General features: G+C 38.1%; 1 protein-coding gene across 1 annotated transcript in view; it reads right to left on the bottom strand.

Annotated features, from left to right (window-relative positions):
- The window catches only part of LOC121525718 (ephrin type-A receptor 6-like), a 101919-nt gene that overhangs the window by 61318 nt on the left and 18851 nt on the right, over positions 1–21750 (bottom strand). The window contains exon 2 of the mRNA XM_041811860.1: positions 17347–17411. Coding sequence (XP_041667794.1) covers positions 17347–17411 — 65 coding nt within the window. The remainder of the gene's footprint in view (positions 1–17346; positions 17412–21750) is intronic.

Genomic DNA, 21750 nt, shown 5'->3' with positions numbered 1-21750 from the left:
TATTTTTATTATTATTATTATTATTATTATTTAATAGAAGGAATTCAGATTTTTACTCACACCCTCCTAGGTTCGACGAGAGTAGTGTCATGTAACCTCAAGAGGGCCTTAATGATTTAGCATTAGATGTCTTGATATGCTGAAGCATTAAGATCACCCCCACTGGAGATCAGGGGTCTAGACCAAATCCTGAAAAAAAGCCCCATATTATTAGCCCTCCTCCATCAAATTTCACAATTGGCACAATACATTTCCACTGCTCCACAGTCCAGTGTCGGTGTGCTTTACACCATTCCACCCAAGGCTTGGCATTGGACTCGGTGATGTGAGGCTTGCATGCAGCTGCCCAGCCATGAAAACACATTCCATTAAGCTCCTGCTGCACTGTTTTTGTTCAAGCATTAATGCAGTGGAAATTCAGAACTCTTCAGCTATGGGCCCAGCAGAGCATTGGTGTCTTTTACGCAACATTGACTTGGAGGCTGTTGACCCCACTGTGTGATTTTCTGTCATCTCCCACATTATGGCTGAGTTGCTGTTATTCCTAAATGCTTCAGCTTTCTAATGATATCACTTACAGGCAAAGGTGGCATCCATCACAGTGCCACGCTTGAAGTCACTGAGGTCTTCAGAGCGACCTTTGGATCAAAAATGTTTGCAAACTGAAACTGCATGGCTACTAGGTGCTTGATTTTATACATCTGTGGCAGTGGATCTAATTGTAACACCTGAATTCAATAATTGACATGTGTGGCCAAATACTTTTGTCCATATAGTTCAATTAAACAAAATAATACTCACTTCACCATTAATGAGATCAACATGAAGTAAGAATATACTAAATAGGATGAGTTGGATGGCACTGAATGTTTACTACATTGTTAGTTTTCCAGAAGTACATAGAATCTTACTTGATAATGAAATGTTTTCCCTCTCTATATATTTATTTTCTGATTGACTGAATGGTTTGGGGGTTGATTTAATATATATAGCAAAACATAACTTAAAAAATATTTATTTTGAGCTGGTACTTAAAAAAAAAAAAAAAAAAAAAAAAACTTTTTCACTCTTTTGGGACATGCTGTCCACACAGATGGTTCAATAACGTTAAGATAAAACACATTAATTTTTGTGTAAATAGGGTGCAATTCAAGAACAATTCTGGGTAATAAGAAAATGTAGGTTTTTTTTTCATCATAGTTCATGGATGAAAAGATTTAGAAGAATTTAGCTAAATAAATTCAAAATACAAAATTTGGAAAAAAAATTGAAAGAAACCAACAGAGAGTGAGTTTTTGAGCTCTTAGGGGGGCCTTGGAAACCTTTAAACTTAATATAATGCAGATTAGGTGCCGACTAGAAGACTGGAACCTTCTGCCGTTTCTGGGTCTACAGGCTGGAGTATGAAAGACGTCTGAAAGCATATACGGAAAGCACTCTGTGACTGCTTATTGATTCCTCTCTCTACCATAATGGTACCTACATTATTTAATTTTGTAGCTGTGATATCTGAAAAATGGGCCATTCAATAGGTGAAAACCATCCAGAGCTGCTGTGTTGAATGAGGTATGAATTTTGTTTTATGTGTCGCACAGAGACCAGGTAGAGATGACAGAGTAGGCTGAGCCCAAACAAGTGAGGAAGAGCGTGCTCAAATACATAAATTGTTAAATAACGCTTTAACCTTGACTGGAGTGTGCAAAAGCAATTAATCTTATATTAATTAAGCTATCTAAATTAGCTCTTTGTGACACCCCAAGGCTAAATGATTAATCAATCATAATCACTTCCTCTTTCGTTTGGAGTTGCAGTTGGCCAGTAACACAGGACATGAGCCTGTGTGATGTTAACTGGACTCGGAGGTTGTAATCATACTTATATCTTTGCTGGGGGAAATATTACAGGCAAATGATCTGAATCAGTCTATGGGTAAATGTCTAGCCAAACATTATTCATAATTTACTGCTGTGTGCTTACCTAGTAATACAAGTTAGCATTAGTTGGTTTAGTAACTATAAAAGTGGCTGATGCTTCTGTTGTAAAACAGCTCTGAAACCATAATCATTTCATCACTGATTAGCTTGTCCGAGTCTGCAGCCCTGCCAACAGGTCTTTTCATCACTTCACACCCTCAGGTGCCCATATGAACATCCAGACTGGTTTTGCTATCTGAAATCCTTCCTTCTGTTCAAAGCATCTGTTAAAAAAATCTCTTCATAATGCACGTTGGATGAGAAAGACAGGGGATAAAATGCAGTTGTCCTCCTGTGCCAAAGTAAATTCTGAATTTCATCTAAAGCTTAAGTTTTCTACTTGAGTGAGATAAAGCTAGCAGATGTACTCAACAGGCTTTTAACTATAAAATGCACTTTTAATGTCACTGTCCCAAAGCCCAGAACAGACAGATTGCCTAGGGAAACAAAAGGAAGGAAACAGGCTGGACTTTGGATAATACCCACTTGATTTGATAATCTTGGACTGTTGAGGCCCCATATTAACTTCAAATAAACATTTAAAAACATCATTACACTAAATACGGATTATGTTTTGTCCCACAACACTCAGCGTGGAAGCACTTTGGGGGAATTATCTTCTTCAGCAAGGATAAGGAGCAGAAATGTTTACAGAAAGCTTAAAGTTTCAACAATCATATGGACCTTTAGTGTTTTAAAACACAAAGAGATTTGATTTTTTACAGGCAAAATTCAAACTTAAAGCACCAGTTGGGAGTTTTTTTTCAACTAACTAGGAAACCAACTGTATTGATTTATATTGTGTCTTTATGGCTTAAAAAGCAAATAAGACTTTCAACTAAATTTCTCCTCATCCTAACCCCCCACCCTCCCACACACTCTTAAAGCATATGCCATATATGAACCACTCAACAGTCACAGTAACTCTGTTGACCAATCAGCAGTCACAGAGTCCCCCTGATGACAACTCAGAGTTCCTCTGATAACCACCCAGCAGTTATACTTATAGTAGAGTTATCATCACCCCATGTGTGAGTCAAGTCAGTGGATGATTTCAGCCTCTCAGTCAGTGGATCGTTGGATTACGCTGCCAAGGTAGGTACTTTTGATGGGCCACCATCATTCTCTGCCATCAGCTAGGTGTTCTATCCCTCAAGCACCCACCAAACTCCAGTGGCCCCACTAGAGATTTCCAGACCAAGTGGAGTGCCACCCAGCTCCGTTCACCTCTACAGTGTACTTTTGTTTTAAACAGAAGAGTATTTTCAACAATGAAAAATGCACCCCATATGGCAGGGTGTCCAAACTATGATCTGGGGGCCAAATGTGGCCCACTGTCCATTTTTTATTTGCCCGCAAGAAAACCTGGAAGGCAACTAAAATATGGCCCACATTGAAATATGAAGGTTGAGCTTGACTGTGTTGTACTTCTCCGTTTCAGCCCTAGGCAATGGTGCTGTGCTAATTCTGTAAACAAACATTTTGACAACACTATTGATGTTATTTTTTTTACTAAATTGAGGCAACACTGTAAATCGAAAACATATTGGCAACCAAAGTAATAAAGATAGTTTGATTTATCAATCACTTATTGATTTTAGAAGCAAATAGCAGCATTCCAGAGGCAGAGCTTTGTTTCCCTAACTTGAATATCCTCAAGGTAAGGTATATAAAAGTGGCTCCACCATCCTTACTTATATCTGTCCTGCAGTGGAAAAAGTGTGGACAGCACTGCTGTAAGGTGTATTCACTATACAGTAATCCAACATATTCATTATGTGGATGGGAGGGATGGTTAGCTTTGCTGAGCATGCTGTAAATGGTTCCAAAGTAAAATGCCACTTTTAACGGCTTTTCTTCATTTCATCAATCCATTAAAGCAACACACATTACGGAGAGTAGTTTTTTATTGTATAGAGCCCTGAATTCTGAAAAAAAAAAGTGAGCAGAGCTGGCCTGAGCTGAGCACTCATCTTTTTGTTATTGGTTTTACTGACAATAAAAACATTAAATCCATAGTGCAGCAAATACTGGTGATAATCGAATCAGTTTTTCCAGAATATAAATATCTTATCTTACAGATAATACAAACTGTAATGAATAGAATTTTTGTGTGCCATTAATGTTTGTTCAAATTTCCAGCAGCTGCCCATTTAAAGTATCTAAGTGAATAAATAAAACTGTGACCTGTCAGTGGAGTTATATTCCAGACAGTTGCCACAGGGATTTACACTTGTCCTCAAGAGACACAACATAAATTGAATATGTGCTGCAAAGATCACGACTCTCCGTGAAGTATTTGTTCAGATAAGCCAGCATGGTGGAAATATCATATTTGTGTTCACTAAAGTGAAAAGCAGACTTCTGATGTATATGACTGCAAAACCTCTGTAGCGATTTGCCACTTGCCTTTCAGCCTGTCATTTCTGAGATTTGTACGTGTGTAAAGAAGCGGAAATGTTGTGAAAGTCATTGAAAGGATTTTTAACTCCAAGCGAGACTCTCAAACACTTGATATGAGCGCAATTTCAACATATTGACTCTATATTCTGTCATTTCAGTGTCCTCACAGACAGAGCAGACAGAAACTCTGTATCTTTGAGGAAAGCAGCCTCTGTGGTTTGCATAAGATCAGCATTAAGTAATTGAAGTTCCATTATGCATACAAACAAGAGAAAATGGTAATTTGTCACTCTCTGTGCCTCCGTGTTCTAAAATGCCCCCTTGGGATGTGGCATGGTTCAGAGCAGAGAAAACAAACGCAAACCCCGAGTTTGAAAGATGAGCTGCAGCCCACGCTCCCTGAGACAATCAGATATGCACCTACTAATCGCTCTCCCTATTAGCCCCGAGCTTAGCGCACTGTAGCAGACAGAAAACATTTTTTAAGTTCAAGGTGTAGAACAACTCCATTTATTGCAGTGTGAAAGAACAATACTAGACTTTGTGGAACTGGCCAGCATAAAAAGCCACACTGTTCACTTAGTTTTCAGTCTCATCCTGAGATAAAATACTGAAGATTTGGAACAAAAAATATATTTTTAGGCCTAATTGCATAGCTTGGCATCATGACCCTTGAGTTTGTTAAAAATTTCCTCACTTAATCCAAAAAGCAATTAAAACACTTTGTCTAAACACAATCACACTCACACTGCAATTAAGCCTGCCCCCTTTAACATGTCCTATTGACTCCTGCGAGTTCAGATGCACTTTCTCCTGGTCCGAAGGGATTTTAACAAAGTTTGCAACAATTAATGACTGCCCTGTCTGCATACAGATAGTTATTTGAAAGAGTGAGTTGGAGACCTGAGGAAAACTTCACCATTATTGCTCACTAGACGACCATTTATCTCAAGAGTCTCAGTCCCTCTTCAGACATGAAGTGGACAGACAAATAGCAGATGCTCGGTTGACATCAATTCCTTATGGCAGACATATTAATACATTGGAGTGGGCCTGAGTGGACTGGTGCTTGTGGCTGATGTACCTGAGGTGATAGTTGTGGTGTGTAGTACCCTTGAGAGGGAAACAGTCATCTAGGCAGCATGAAAGCAAACAGACCCTTGAGCCTCTCAGTCAGCGGATTGCAGACGGATGTGTGCTTAATTTATGTTTGCATTAAAGTGAACAGATTTCTCCTGCCCAGTGACAGGAAGTTGCACCAGCAAAATGTAGATTTGTTGTCATGTCAAAGCAGGAAAAGCACTGTTTAGATTGTGGTTTAAAGCAGCGCATTACAAAGCAGATGTTCTGATGGGGAAAGGAACACAAATAAAGTTCAACTAGTGAAGCTTAGTCTAAGTTCAAGCAGGAAGCATTTCCATTCATCCTTTCATTCATTAATAATCACTCATTCACGTGTCTTCCTTTTCCTGCTCTGTTTCCTGCTCTGGTAATCAGCTGGTATGGGTGTCCAGTCACCTAAGCTCCGAGCAATTCAGCCATGACCCCTCTCAATCTCCAATCACCCTGCAGCTGTCATATTTCAGTTGTTTCAGTGTGACCACTGCAACCCAATGACAACACTTGACAGTGGTATTGTCTATGACAACACTTAAAGACAGGGCTGGGTGACACAGCCTCTGATGCAGGTGAATGTTCTGTCTTAGCACTCCTAGACCTGAGCTCTGCATTTGACACTGTGGATCACAGTGTCCTCAGTGGCAGACTCATGCGGGTGGGTGTTACCCACAATTTCCGCATACGACTGCGCCGTGCACCAAAGCACCGCTGGTTTGATCCGACTGAAGGCGAGTGACCTTGCCCACTGGAAGCGTGTCTAGAGCGCAGCGCTGCGGCGCGCATCCCTGATCAGTGGGCAGAGATCGAGGGAGAGCTGCGAGTTTACACAGGAATAGCATGTCAACAGCGGACGATTTTATCTTTTTGCGTTAATTTATCAACCATTCCAGTATAAGTCCATGATATTATTGCTTCCGCCATTGTGTGAGTACATTAGGAAGTTAAAAGGTTAATTTTTGCTTAAAGGAGCTGTGGTTTTATGTAAAATTCTTTGGCTAAATGTCTTCAAAAGTTAACTTTTCATCATCAGTGGTGCTGTTGTGGCTCTGTGACCCTTTGCTCTCGCTGCAGTATGAGACGTAATGTTGATATAGTGATGATTTATGATCGGGAGTCCGTACATTGTGTATTTTGAAAGAGCTGGATATTCTACGCTTGTGACTTCCTGTTTGGAGGTTTATGATCAACGAGAACTAACGCGGTTTGGCAGCGGCCAGTGCTGAAAATAGACCTGCAGCGTATCTCAAACTAAACGGAGCTCCAGGGACATGCTGCTGCCCGCCTGGAGCTTTGGCATTGAAACTGCTCTGACAGACTAGAGAGGGAGCGATTTGCTCAGCAGTACAATTCGCCAGCAGATCGTGACGCGGTCGCTGTATGTGGAAATTGGAGGTTACTGGGACCGCTCTTGACTGGTTCTCATGTTACTGTTTGGATTGGTGGTTCTCAGTGTCACTTGACCCCTACCCATATATATGTTGTGTATTTTGTCCTGAGGTGGGCCTCAAGATTCTGTCCTGGGCTCCATTTTATTTTCTACATATTTTACCTTTCGGTCAGGGTTATCATACCAAATCAAATACCACAAAAGACCACATGTTGCCTGTTGTTGTTACTGTTTCTTTATGTTGTTTTGTAAAGCACTTTGTGACTTGCTCTGCAAAAGGTGCTATATTAAATAAACTTTACTTACTAGAAATAAAACAAGTTTTATTTGTATCAAACTTGATTTATGGTGTCAGTGTGTTAAGTGAGTTTAATTTCTGTTTCAATAAAGACTACACATGAATAACATTTAACCTTATAAGGAAGCTTAAACTGCAAACTGGTCTTTAAAAGTGCCCTATAATTCAGGGGAGTATGAAGTATTTTAAGTAGTATGATGAATAATATTGTATTTTATGATGTTTTATAATTTTTTTAATATTGTATTATACTTACTATCAATGTAAAGCATAAAGTTCACCTTTGTTGTTTATATAAAACTCTATTCCCTGTACAAATGATAGAGCCATACAGCAGATAAGGTAGAACATTAACAGTTATGTCAGAAATAGGCTACATCAGCCACTTATAATAAACTGGATTATTGATGTTGTTAATCTCTTTCAGAAATGTACTTTAGTGGTTGTTTACAAATTAGTTTAATCTTCATCTTAAGCCCAGTGTAAGTTATTCAAACATTTCTCATTCTGATGCAGCGTTTTCCACCAGTCTGTCCTGAACTGAACCTGGAAAACCCGAGGGAGGCAGCAGAGGAAAGTCAAGAGAAAATCAAAGTTTCTCTTTTCTTAATCTAGATTTTCCACAAAAACAATTTATTGATAAAATAGATTTATTGCCAAGGTCAACCTGCATATTTGTATCTGACAAATCTTTAAGAAAATGTGCTGTATGTTTAAGGTTACTATAACTGTGGGTTATTGTTAAGTTAAAAGACTCATTACAAAGAAGACATTGAATTTACACTTTTTTTTACATTTTTTTCCACAAAGAAACTTTGCGGTGTTGTGTTAAAATAAGAAATAAAAGCAAAAATTAGAAATAAACACATTTAGGGATTGAGTAAATTGAGAAGGTTTGGGCTGAAGTTTTGGCTTATTATGCCAACACTTTTACACTGAATAATCAATGTAAACAAACGCACAATGCACCAACACAAAGAAAAAATAATGAGCTTAAACATTTACTTCAAAAGAAGAGAAAAACTAAACAGGTGAGGCTCAGGACAGAAGGAAGAGGATCAGGGCCAGAGATGGAGGAAAAAATAATGCTGTGTACTTTGAGATTACACTTTGATAGTCCGCATCAGAATTACAAGTAAAAACTAATAAACTAATTCTTGATAATTTTTTTTATCAGTTCAGGACCAAAATCCCTGTCAAATGCTCCATTTAAACTGTTACACAGCTGCTCATCACTAGTAGACACTGTAGCTGTTCTTGATGACAATCAATCTATAAATCTTTGAATAGCACAAATTCATAATTGAAATTATCTCAAGAGTCTTTATAAAGCGGGCAGGTCTAGACCGTATGCTCTGATGTAGCCTATAATAAAGACCAGCATTACCACCATGAGATCAGAACTAGCAGTAGCAGCATGAGATTAGCTAAAGTTAACTTAGCTATGGATGTAACATAGGTACGTACCATAGGCAGATGCTTAGTGAGCTAAGTATTTATATAGTTTTCGCAGCTAACAGAGCTACATAAGCTATGCTGGCTGCACTAGAATGTTTTCATGAAGAATGAGTTTTTTCCTATAAGCAGATCTTTTATTTGAACATTTTGTAATTGGGTTTTGCAGAGAAGGTTTTTAACTTTTAGTATCCTAACTCTGACATTAACCCTTACCTGAACTGTAAACAGAAGTTTAATCCGGTTTTATTTCAAAAGTTTTAGCATGTGTTTCTGTTCTGAAATATACCGCATCTCAGTTGAACGGTTGGGAGAGTGGCTGTCAGAGACTGTCTTGGCACTGTATAGCCATACTTTAATCCAGAAAGTAGGGATTAAGTTGCCTGGAGGCCATGTCGGGTTATACTCACATATAACCGTAGCAATAAGTACCAAAATTCAGCACAAGAATGTGGATGTTAAACTGCAAAGAGGATTGAAGGCTGGTGGTGCTAGCAATGCTAACACTAGCTATATTAATGTAAACCAACTTTGCATTGGTACAGTGTGAAGTCGGTCTACAGAATGAGTCTACCTGTCTTTAGACTAGTTGGCTAAACCAATGTACAGTTATTCCCCTAGGCAGATCAACATCATTAGTTGAGAGCTGTTGCGATTTGTCTGACAGGTTATTCTAATTTATGTTTTTTTAATATATGCCCTGACCCTCTACATTTTCACTGAGAATGTTGTTTTTAGTTTTTTTTCACACAGCTGACAGTACTGTTCAAGATGTCAGATTTCCCGCATTTAAACACGCTGAAAATGCTGCAGACCAACTTTATCCCTCTGATTCAACATTTGAACTTTCCACCCTGAGGGTGACGTCAGAAGAAACCATGAATATTGATATGGTGACTCATGCAGGGATGTTTAGACATGGAGAACTTGTGGAGAGTTTCTCACTACTTGTAATGACTTTTTTCCACCATGGCTCCTGGCAGCTTAAGGTCTGCACTCAGCTGCAGACAGGAATCTCTGACAGCCTCGGAGTTTAGTCATTGGAAAGTCATGAAAGTTGTTCACCGCTCAAAAAAGGTGCAGATGCAATTTCTGCAAGCAGATAAAGAGATCATCCTTTAAAACAGCAAGGACTGCAGCACACTATGAATGTGCTTGGGTGTTTATAAACTATTAGTTGATGAGGTTTATGACCCGATCAAACTCATTTAAATATATGTACATAAGTTAATATGGTCTTTGAGTGTTTTTAAGACCCTAATTTGACATTTTCAAATGTAAGTAGAGGATCCAAAATTATTAACAGGACTTTCTTTCATTTTGGAGTTCAACACAAGCACCTTACAAAACACACATGTGCCCAGAAAAAACCTGCTCCCCTCGCCTACACATGGTAGATGTGTGTTATTCAAATACTGTCTGTGATAGTAATGAGGGAAATGTTAGACAGAACAGAGCAAGAGAAAGGGAGCAAAAGAGGTGCCGTTTGGAGTGATAATTAGATGCTAATGTCGCACTTTTAATGCAGAACAACATTTTAGAGGAGCTTTGCTTTTTCACAAGAAACTAAACTATAGCATGCAATAATTTTGAAAAAAAAAAAAAAAAATCCTACCAGATTCTGACAGTGTGGAAAGGTAATATGACAGGGTAAACAGTTTGTGAATACCTGCCAAAATACATTTCATCTTCTGCACATCTCATCATTGTTTTTATAGCCAAATAATGGCTGAGTATAGACTTGAATCCCGATGTAGTCACAGTCTTAACCAACACCAGGACATGTTTCTGCTGCTAAAGGTAAGCACTCTTTCTAACCTAATCGATGTAGGTCTCTGCCTATTTAGTCTCCAATAGCTTACAGCTCATGCTTCAGCTCTGTTTCTGTGCTGGAGAACGGTCCAGCTTAACACATTATTGTTCAGGGAAAAGTGCACTATGGCTATCTTGTGTTTTAAACCAAACACTATTGTCCTGGGTTTTGATAAGCCTCGGATTGAGGGATGTAAAAACAGCATTAACAGGCCACCCAAACTGGCTGTGAGTTTATAGAGGTTAAAGCTATTTCAAACAATTTTCAGGTCGAAAAACTTCCAAAGAATACTTTATTTATTCCCTGTGTCCAACTGGCATTACATTTCAAGGGAAAAATATGTTGGACACTGTTACAGTGTTTGTTCAATAGTCTGTAAATGACAGCAGGCTCAGCCTCCTTCTGTTGGCCAAAGATGGAAATTTTCAAGTATTTTCAAAGAAATTGGGGGAATATTTTTGTGCATTTTTGGAGCGCTTCACTTGAAGTTTTGGAGGAAATTTGCCTTGAAACTGACATTTTCATGGAAATTTGGGACATTTTTGAGGAGGTTTGGGATAATTTGTTTGCATGTTTTCATACATTTCCATGGTAGTAAGGAAAATGTAATTGCAATTCATGGGAATTACATTTTTCTACTGGACAGGAGGGGGCTTGAAATTTTCAAGTATTTTCATAGAAATTTGGGAATGTTGCTTGTAATTTTAAGGGGAATTTTCCCAATGTTTATGGAATTTGGGGGCATATATTTGGTAATTTGGGGGAATTTGGTAAGACTTTTATTTTTTGGAAATTTGCATTGTGATTATCGGAAATTCCCTTGAAAATTTGTAGAAATTTACTTGAAACATGGGGGGTTATTGAAATATGTAGGCTTCAAAAAACACCCAAGGGTTATTTATTGGTATTATAACATCAATTTTGATTAAACTGCACTTGCTCAAAACACATCTGGCATGCTGTACATTTTGATTTTATTTGAACGTTGTTTCCAGTGTCCCATTGGTTAACATGGAGGAGGATGGGTTTATGAGCTATCAGTGAAGGCAGCCCAACATCATCTCCACTCCCTAGAGTGACCATGGCCTCATTTAGCTGAACAAGGCCAGAGTGAATGGCAGTAGTTAGAAAACAGTGCACAGCAAAAACTGGAGTGTTGACTTCTCAGTGTTAAACATTTCAGAGTTGATTTTAACTCTTTAAGTGTAATTTAAAATCCAATCTGGGTAAAATGACTTTTAGTGTTGGAGTAACTTGAGAGTGTTAATGCATTCACTGTTAGTCTAACAGAGAAAGGAAATAAGACTTTGCTCGTTCAAATCTTTACTTTAGCAATATTTCGTTTTAAAGTAACTAATTACATAAATATTTACACCTTGCAGTGTTAATATAAGGATAAGACTTTAATAGTTCAAAATGATACACTGAGGGAGTACATTTCTAACACTACAAAGAAGTGCTGAGCTAAAGTAACACTGTTTATGACCCTGTGATATCATGATGCCAATCCCTGTTCAACAAAATCATAATTTATACAGTTTTTGTAACTTAAACTTTTAAATTACTAGACCTTGTCGTTCCCATTTACTGCCATTCATTTGGATGACACGCTTTCACACAGAAAGGGCCAATGCCAGCATTATTTGTTCTTATCAGTACAGACTTCACTTTAGGCCAGATAATCCACCGTCCATTTTTTCTATTGTTTACTCTTAACTGTTGGGAAAATGTAAAACAGAATTTGTCTTTAATAACCGTTAGACTCCAGAGAGACATGTGTAGGCAAGTGTCAAGCAGGCAGAGTTCCTTCTTTTTTTTTACACAACATGCCAACAGGGATCTGTGTGATTGATGTGTACAGCCTACAAAAAAATTAAAGCGTAGTTCCCCTTTCTGTGCAGAATATTAATGTTTTATGTCACCACAGGCAGAAAAAACATGAAACTGTGTGAGCATCCCTCCTGACGCACACATTCACTGAAGAGACACATACTGTTGTATTAACAACAACAGCTAAGAGATGTGAGGTTTTGATTAAAACAAGACAATTTGTCATTGTCAGACTTAAGGGAAGAGAGAGACAGAGGTGTTATGAAAATATCATTAAATCACTGTGGTTGTGATGAATTATTGATCTGATGTGAATCTGGGTGTTGGACTTGCATTTTTTTGTTCAACCAATTAATGACGTTGTTCCTCCCCATAGCAAAAAAAAAAAAAAAAAAAAAAAAAAAAAAAGTTTTCTGCTGTATGCAGGAGAAGCTGTTTCAATATTGGTATTCAGCCCTGAAATATCTCACTGGTTTGTTTCTATTTATTGGTTTTGCTCCAAAGGATTTATTACACTTTTAATAATGGCCTGAAAACACAAACAGCCCAGCTACAACCTCATGTCCCAAATTAGAGACACCATCCTGAAAAGAAAGAAAAGAAACTATTGCTGTGGTGGTTCCTCAGTCCCAGCTGAGACATTTGTTAGAATTAAATCTATAGCACTTCAGACTTAGCCAGTGGTGTAGTGGTGCCTGGAGGAGTGGGTATACTCTTACTGTACCTACATTTTTTAAGATGCTCGTCCAGCAAAAGATAACCGCACCGTGCCACAAAAAAATTAATATGCATATGCACTAACTTTTCCATAATTGTTTGCAGTGTTGGGGTAATGCATTAGGAAGCAACACACTGGTGCTCTTAAATCACTGTTTTATAGCCTTTGCCATCCTGAGAGAGGGCATTTAGAAGCTGGGGTACTTTATGAAAACTAAAATTCACCACTTCTCAGGGAATAAAACGATCCTGTATTTTTCCAAATAAGTGAACACTGAATGGTCGTAGTCAGCATCCTTTTGACACTTTTTATCATCTTGAAATGTGTTAAAACCACTGACAGATGTAAAGTGACCAATAGCACTAATATATTTTTAAAAAATTTCATGAAGAATGGAGATACAAGGTTTTGCCTTATGCAAGTGTTATGTTGAAGTGAACCTTTCTGGTTCACACCATCAGTGAGCCCTTTGCAAGTACCTTGCAGTACAGACCAGGGAAGGCACAATTAACAGCTTTTCTCCCTCCTATATGACATTCATTAACAGAACAGATGATGAACAGTTGATTAACAGAGCCCTTGAATCTCGCTTGGACTTAATGTCTTAAAAAGCTTGTAAAACATCAACGCTGTGGTGCACAGTTAAGCTAAAAACATATTTTTTTTTCCAGGACCACCTGGGCTTTAAGAATACATGTGCTGCAGTAACTTCACTTGAATTTTAAAAAAGTTAGGGGACTAAAAAGACAGAAGAAAAAACAAAGCAGCAATTAATACTAAAAGATATGTTTGTGCATAACAATAATACCTATGACATGTTTTGCACAAACTTGTTCTCCTGTCTTTTTAGGGCAAAAAATCGAAAACATTATCATCATGTGACAAAAACTGCAAATATTCACATATTGAAAAATTGCCCTTTTTTGAGCCATTATTCAAGCAGTGCCTGTCTGCAGTGACACAGAGGGACATGTCACAGGCTTTCTGTCTCTCTTTTTCTCTATATGAGCTATTCAGGCCATCACCTGCATGATCTGCTCAGTTTGAAATGCTCAATTTAGCAAAGCATGACACAACAATGGAACAGCCTGCCATTGGTTGGCCTTTGTGAAAAACAATATGATGGGTGAGTATCCTAAGCTAGTGGTAGAAACGATCAAAATAAATGAAAAGTAATAAATAATAATAATAATGATAATTATTATTATTATTATTATTATTATTATAAATAACAATAATATAATAATGATAAATATAATGAAATACAGTTTCAATACAAAAATATTACAAATAAGATGTTTCATATCAAATTTACTGGTATGTATTTTTTGTATACATTTTATTAAATATTTTTCTGTGAGGGTTACAAAGGCATGGGTAGTGTCCTGCGTCTTTTCTTTTCATAAATGACAGCCTTGGTCTCTGAGGGTTAAAACTGTGGTGCAATAGGAATGTCAATCATGGCAAGTTCAGACCAAAATTGCAGTATTGCTTATGATTAAAAATCTTAAGAAATGAGAGGCTGTCCAGGATTTTCATACTATTGTGTTTATGAATGTGTGAGTATGAAGAGTCTATCATGAACCTAACCATATTTAGGTTGTGACACTTCAATTGTTCACAGAGTAAACTGCGTTTATCCAGTCCACAGTCACTTGATTAAACCTAAGCTCCAGCACATTGTCTTCTGGAGGGTGTTATCGTTTCTCCAGCATTTCCTGGCTTTGTTGTGTCTAAACTGGCAGAGAAATGTTATCTGTGCAGGATCAACAAGCTCAGACACTCAACCTATGTAGAAGTACCAGTGTTACAACTCAAGTGACTTAAAAAACCCCCCCAAAAAGAACAGGTTAAAACTGTCTTGTGAAATCATGCCAAATTTGCATGAAATGTTGATAGTTTAAATGACTTTAAACAATCAACTATCCATTTTTTTCTTTATATAACCCCAAATCACAATAAAAGGCCAATGATACATCTGTACTTAGCTGGTCTAGACTGTACTATTTATTACATTATTTACTGAGATGCCTCGTTAATGTGATGCAAGAAAGCGTAAGCTATTATACATTTATGCAACGTTCTCCTTTCACCACAACCTGTATCTTGTGCATCGTTTTAATCACAGTGCTGCTCTAAAACAATCCATACTCAGCTCATTCATTAGCTTCATGGCAGTAAGCACACCTGTCACCTGTCAGCACTGCTGTACAGCATTTTAAAGCACCTCCTCCCCAGTATCAATCAACAGGCTGCATTTGAGAGTGAAGCCAGTATCATCATGCTTCAAGGGGCAAGGCTGAAAACCAACACTGAAAGCCTGTGACCTTCAATCCCTCAGGCAACTCTGCAAAACTGGATTTGTTCTATTGCTAGTTAACACAGTATGTCACTGCATGTACAAATACAGGCTAAGACTACTATAAAAAGCAAATACCATACATCAGCAACATTTAGAAGCACTGCTGACTTCTCTGAGCCTTTATTCACTGGAGAACAACTGATCTAAAGTGAAAAACGGTTCTATGGTCCAGGATTTCCATTAGCTGGTATTTACTGTATTTTGGCCATTTCACAGGTAGATAAGAATATTAATGGCCAACATCTCCAGCTGAAAAATATGCCAGTTAAAAAGTAAATTGTGAGTACTTACATATTATATATCGTGTTATCTAGAAGATATGTTGCAAAAATCCTTTAAGAAAACTCAGAGTAATTTTACTATGACTAACTTCCTGTTTGGTGCTAGGGTTGTGCATATGCATAACACAGCACATGACTAATTTAGGTGGTAATATTCATGGGATCAGTGTTGATGATGTCAAACAAAGCGTATCTACATGGAATTTTAGAGCTTCTGACAACCATGCAGGGAAATCAAAAGAATGGAAAGACTGTGAATTAGTCATTGCTGCAGATAGTAAAGAAGCCAAAACAGGGAACTGCAGATGGCTGAGCCGATGCAGTGGCCAGGGTGGTTAATTTTTAGGGTTTTAGCAGAGGTTACAGTTGAGATCATCAGTTTATGAGGACTAATATGGGACAAATGATGGTAAGACTCCATTTTCATTTGTAATGCACAGTTTTAACGTAGTGTTTAATTGTTTTCAAGGGAGGATAATCTTTGGCTGTTGCAAATTGTTAAGTTATGGTAGCAGCTAATTTGGTAATGAGCTAACTTAGAGCTAACAGCGCTAATGTGAAGCTAAGCGCTGTTGTTTATGTATTTAACATAGACGCATATTGTGCAACTTGCCACATGTGTGTAAGGAAAAGCTCAAAATTTTCATTACTTTTGTCTTCTTGCTGTTGAATGCAGGTTATTGATCATATGGCTATCAAATGACCAGTTGTTCTAAATGGTTTGAATTCTTGACTTCTCTAGGCCATTCTGGCCAGAGACAAAAAAGTCTAGTTGAAACTCTGCTGTGGTCTGACAAGTCAACATTTCAGATAATTTTTGGAGATAATGGATGCCGAGTTCTCCAGGCTAAAGAGGAAAAGGACCATCCAGGTTGTTATCAACCTAAAGCTCATTAGCCAGCATCTCTAATGATGAAGGGTGTATTGACGGCATTAATAGCAGCTTATGCTTCTGTCAAGACGACATCCTTTTCAGGGAAGTCCCTGCTAATTTCAGCAAGACAGAGCCAGACCACATTCTGCACGTGTTAATGGCTTTGCAGTGAAAGAGTGTGGGTAAAAGACTGGCCTGTCTGCATTTTTGGTCTTGGTTCTTAAAACTGTTTATTCAGTTGTTATCAAACACAACAATAATTCCACATTTATCCTGCATAACAGCACTCTCTGTCATGGTAAATTGCCTATGATAAGCAGATAAATGTGTTGATATGGGACCCCTTGAAAACGAGATGATTTATCTCAAGGGGCTTTCCTTTCAATAAAAATTTCACAAATATAAGCTAACAGAATGCTATTGGAACAATAACTACACAGTATTTAACTTTCAGCTATATTCAGGCCAGTTTTTCTTTCCTTACAATAGATGTATAGACAGTCACAGACTACTGTCAGAAAGTCTGACAGGTACACGGTGTCCCCTGCTGCCTGTAGACTCATGTTATAGAAAAGAAAAATCTTGACATCTGTGGCATAAAGGTTCAGTTTTTGACTGAAAGGGTAGCACAGGTTTCTAGCAGTTGAGATTTTTAGTTTTGAGGTGTGACTGGTTTACTCATGCATTTATGTGCTTATAGATTACCATGGAATTTTTACGTCATTTAATAAAATAACTTGTTTGGCTGTATTCATTAAAGGTGAGATAGAGTTAAAAAACAAAAAAGATTCAAAGTAAATTATTGTGATTTATGAATGTCTGAAGTCACTCACCCCATTGACAGGATAGGTCTTCCAGTCCAGTTCTCCCAGCACTGTCGTAGTGTCCAACAGAACCACTAGAGAGAGGTGCAGGGTGAAAGAGAAAGTAATGTAAAATGTAAGAGGAAAGTTGAAAGAGTCAAAGAGTGACAGTAGAAGCACAAAGAGTGAGAGGAGAGCAGAAAGGGGAAGAGAGAGAGAGTGCCAGAGAGGTTGGACAGTGAATTTAAAAAGAAGGGAAATGGAGGTGACAGAACAGGAAGAGAGCAGACAATAGTTATCAAGCTGTCAATAAGATGCTGACAGAGCTGTAAAGCCTTCATTAGATTCAACCACCTATGAAATAACAGCTCTTAGAGAAAGTCCAGGACAACACCAACGCTAACATAGATCCACCCCCCCCATCTGGGAAAAGTCTGGAAGATTAGTACTCTCCTTCTCAAAGGTCAGGAGTTTTCTCTGCTCCATATCATCAAAGAAAAGCCTGAGATGAATAAACAGAAACAGACTGGATGATGGCAAAATATGTACCTCAACAAAATAAAGGTTAATTAAAAGGATAATAGACAGCCAACTGTTTATGAACCATTTCTCTAACAAAAAGCCTTGTACCTTGTTAACAGCAGGTATTACCTGCAATAAAGCCCTAACAGAACAATTCTTCAACTCATATTTTGGATACAGGTCCATAATTAGTGCCAGTACAGGAAGTACTGTGTAGGCAAGTTACACTGTTACTAGATGGCACATTCTAGATACATGTGACTAGGGATGTTCCGATACCATTTTTCCCTTCCCGATACGATTCCGATACCACAGTGTTGGTTATCGGCTGATCCGATACCAGTCTGAACTTTCTGAAATGACTATTCAGACTACCAAATTATTTTAGACCTATATTTGAATCAAAACAGCTCAACAAATAGAATCATAATCAGCATCTCTGTGGCCCTAAAGTTGTTTTAATGCTGATTATTGAGTTTTGCTGCTAAATATTAAAATAATAATAATACAGGGGGCTGCAACACAGACTCTCTCTATCTCTCTTCCTTTTTTAATACAAACTTTATTGCAATTTTCCAAATACAATATAAAACTTACAACTCGCATATTAAAAATTGTTGTATACAGATATGTACCTAATGTACAGCTGTATAAATCATCAAGTGCATTGGACTTTCTCTCCTTTCTGCTATTTTTTGCAGCATCACATGTTTACGGAACAGCCTGCCATTGGCTGATGGACACTCAGAGAGAAACAATATGGCGGTGAGCATTCAAGCTAGTGGTAATAAATGATTAGAATTCAATTAAAATGGATAAAAAGATGTTCAATGTCAGGTTTACTGGTGTGGATTGAATCATTAAAGTCCCCAAAAGACACATAAACTCTGCATAAACTCTTGTACTCGCCGATACCGATACCTGCATTTTAAGCAGTATCGGACGTACTTCCGATACTGGTACAGGTATCGAACAACCCTACACATGACATGAGACATCTCTTACATTTAATCCCCTCATTTTTACAAAAAAAAAAACAAAACACAAACTTCTATAAAGAAGTAAAAACCTTGCCAAAATAAAAACATACTTAAATCTAAAATGACCATATCTTAGACTACACTATACTATACTATGCTATGCTATACTATACTATACTATACTATACTATAAGATGATATAATATAATATACTAAAATAGTTTAATTAAAAAAAAGGCAAATAGTATTAGTATTTGAGATACAGTAGAACAGTAAGACACAATCACTAGAAAAGTATGTGAACCCTTTGAGATTTCTTGGATTTCTGTATAAATTGGTCATCAAATGTGTTCCGATCTCCGATACTTTTTCCACCCTGCACTGTGAATGTTTGAATGGTTTGATCAATAAAAACATGAAAACATACGATTTTTTGCACGGTATTAGTTTAAGCAGACTGTGTTTGTCGATTGTTGTGACTTAGATGAAGATCTTTATTCTTAACATTTGCAACAGAAGCCCCACAGGGATAAATACTTTGCCTAATTCTCTTTAGTTTAGGGTTATTAGCATCAGCTACAAATGCTATGGTGCAATCCATGGAAAACTTTCATTCAGTTCTCCATGTATACTGCATCTTCCCCTGCCAAATAAACTAAAAAAGTCAATAAAATAAAAATATTTCACAGGAGACTAGAGTTTGCCTTACCTATGAGCAAACACTTGGATTTTTGGTTTGGTATTTGGTTGAAAACATGAAGTCTTTCCAGGTCTTTTTTGTTTTTTTTTTAAAGATTTATTTTTGGGCATTTTTGTGCCTTTATTAGATAGAGGAGGACAGTGGATAGAGTTGGAAACAGGGTCAAGAGTGGGAGAGAGACATGCAGTGAAGGGCCTCAGGCTGGATTCGAACCCGGGCCGCCCGCGTACATGGGGGGCGCCTTTAACCACTAGGCCACCTGCTCCCCTTTCCAGGCCTTTTTTGACCAGTTATAATACAGTGCAAGCAGTTAGGAGACACCAGATATAGCCAAAGACTTTATTTTAATGATTTTAAAATCTTAAAAAATCTTAAAAGCCAAATAAGCGAACCATAATCTTGCCTTAACCATCATCGTTACTGTTCCAGGTCCTTATCTGGACTTATCAGGAGACAATATTTATACTTATATTTAGTGTAATGAGATATCTTTGACTTAAAAGTTTTTGCAGTGTTATGACAGAGTTCAAGAGGGAACATTGTTACGTGTGACCCTGCTCTCTCTCTCTGGCTCTTTAGTCCCTCTCTTCCCTCTGTCTGTACAGGGAGAAGAGAGACTGCACTCTGCCTCAGAATGGAGGAGGAATATTTCAAGGAGCAGGCAGAGGAGCGATAGGCTGGCACACACTCCTGGACAAAGCAACTGATTAGAATTTTGTTTTCTCTCCTCTTTGTTTCTTTTTGTCTTCCTCTTTTTCACAGCAGGCTTTTCTCCCTTTCCTCTGAGCTCCCCTGCATGCTTAGATTGCTGGAGTTTGTTAATTCAGTTTGGGCTGGTAGTGCTGATTTTTGGTCTTTTTATTTTCTATTAGTTCAGTTTATTTTGTGGTGAGTAGTTCAGGGGAATATGGTGAGTACTACAGCTCACTGCTGGGTTGGCTCTGTTTGACCAACATCCTCTCCCCTCTTAGATTGTTTTTCAGTATTTCTATTTCATTTTCAGTAAAGCTTGACACTGTTCTTTCAACCTCAAATCTTGTGTGACATCACTTTCATCTAACACTGGTCTCCTCTCTCACTGGTCTGTATGTTTAGCCTTTATCGTATTACCTGGTTAAAGAGGCTGTAACAGACCTCTGTGCTGTCACAGGGGCTGCCTTTGTTCCCACCAAGTGTGCCCAGCTTCCTGCAGAGAGCAACCTTTTGTTCTTTGAAGAGTGATGGGGGATCTCATGAAAGAGTTTAACTGTACTGAAATGATCATATATGGTACATACAAGGATTACAAGTCATACAGAGGTGCCTTGGTACAGTCAAGAAATCTGTACCTATAAACAGAAATGCCTGCAATATAAGAAACAGTCTCAATAGACAAAGAAGAACCAATGAAATCTAAAATAAGAGGGGTTGGGAGGTGACATGGGTTTCTTAAAATTTTCTTCCATTTAGAATTTTAGGGGAGGGATAATAATATGGGGCTGCTCTCCAGGGTTTGGCTAGGCTCCTTATCGCCAACGAAGGGCAATCTTCGGCACACCAAGACATTTTACACCATGCTTTGTTCCAACTTTGTGGCCACAGTTTGAGGAAGGCCCCTTTTTATTCCAACATGACTGTGCCCCAGTGCATAAAGCAAGGACTATAAAGACATGGTTTGATTAGTTCAGTGTGGAAGAACTTGACTGACCCGCACAGAGCCCTGACCTCAACCCCACTGAGCACCTTTGGGATGAACTGGAACAGAGAAGGCGAGCCAGGCCTTCTCGTCCAACATCAGTGCCTGACCTCATAAGTGCTCTACAGAATGAGTGGGCAAAAATTCCTACAGAAACACTCCAAAATCTTGTTGAAGGCCTTCCAGGAAGAGTAGATGTTATTGCAAAAGCTGCAAAAGAGGGGCCAGCTCTGAATTAAAGTACATGTATTCCACTTCTGTGTTATTACATCCCCTGTTGGTTTAATGGTCAGGCGTCCGGACATTTTTGTCTTTTTGTGTAGCAAAACTAAGTATTGTAAATGAGACACAGAGTCCAGATTGAAGCTTCTGGCATTTTTCAAATTAATAGAATTACACAAGTACAAAGGAAGCAGATTAAATAAAGCTTATCAAAAAGGATATGTCAAAGATTTTGTCTACCAGTGGTCAATGAAGGCCAGCAAACTCAATCATGCAGAAAACAATAAAGAGTTTGGGTGTTTAGAGTTGTAACAAGCCTCAGTGCTCTATGACAG

The sequence above is a fragment of the Cheilinus undulatus genome, linkage group 1 (assembly GCF_018320785.1).
Source record: "Cheilinus undulatus linkage group 1, ASM1832078v1, whole genome shotgun sequence".
NCBI lineage: Eukaryota > Metazoa > Chordata > Actinopteri > Labriformes > Labridae > Cheilinus > Cheilinus undulatus.
Note: the sequence above shows the minus strand (reverse complement) of the source record. Positions and strands in the feature narration are given on the sequence as shown.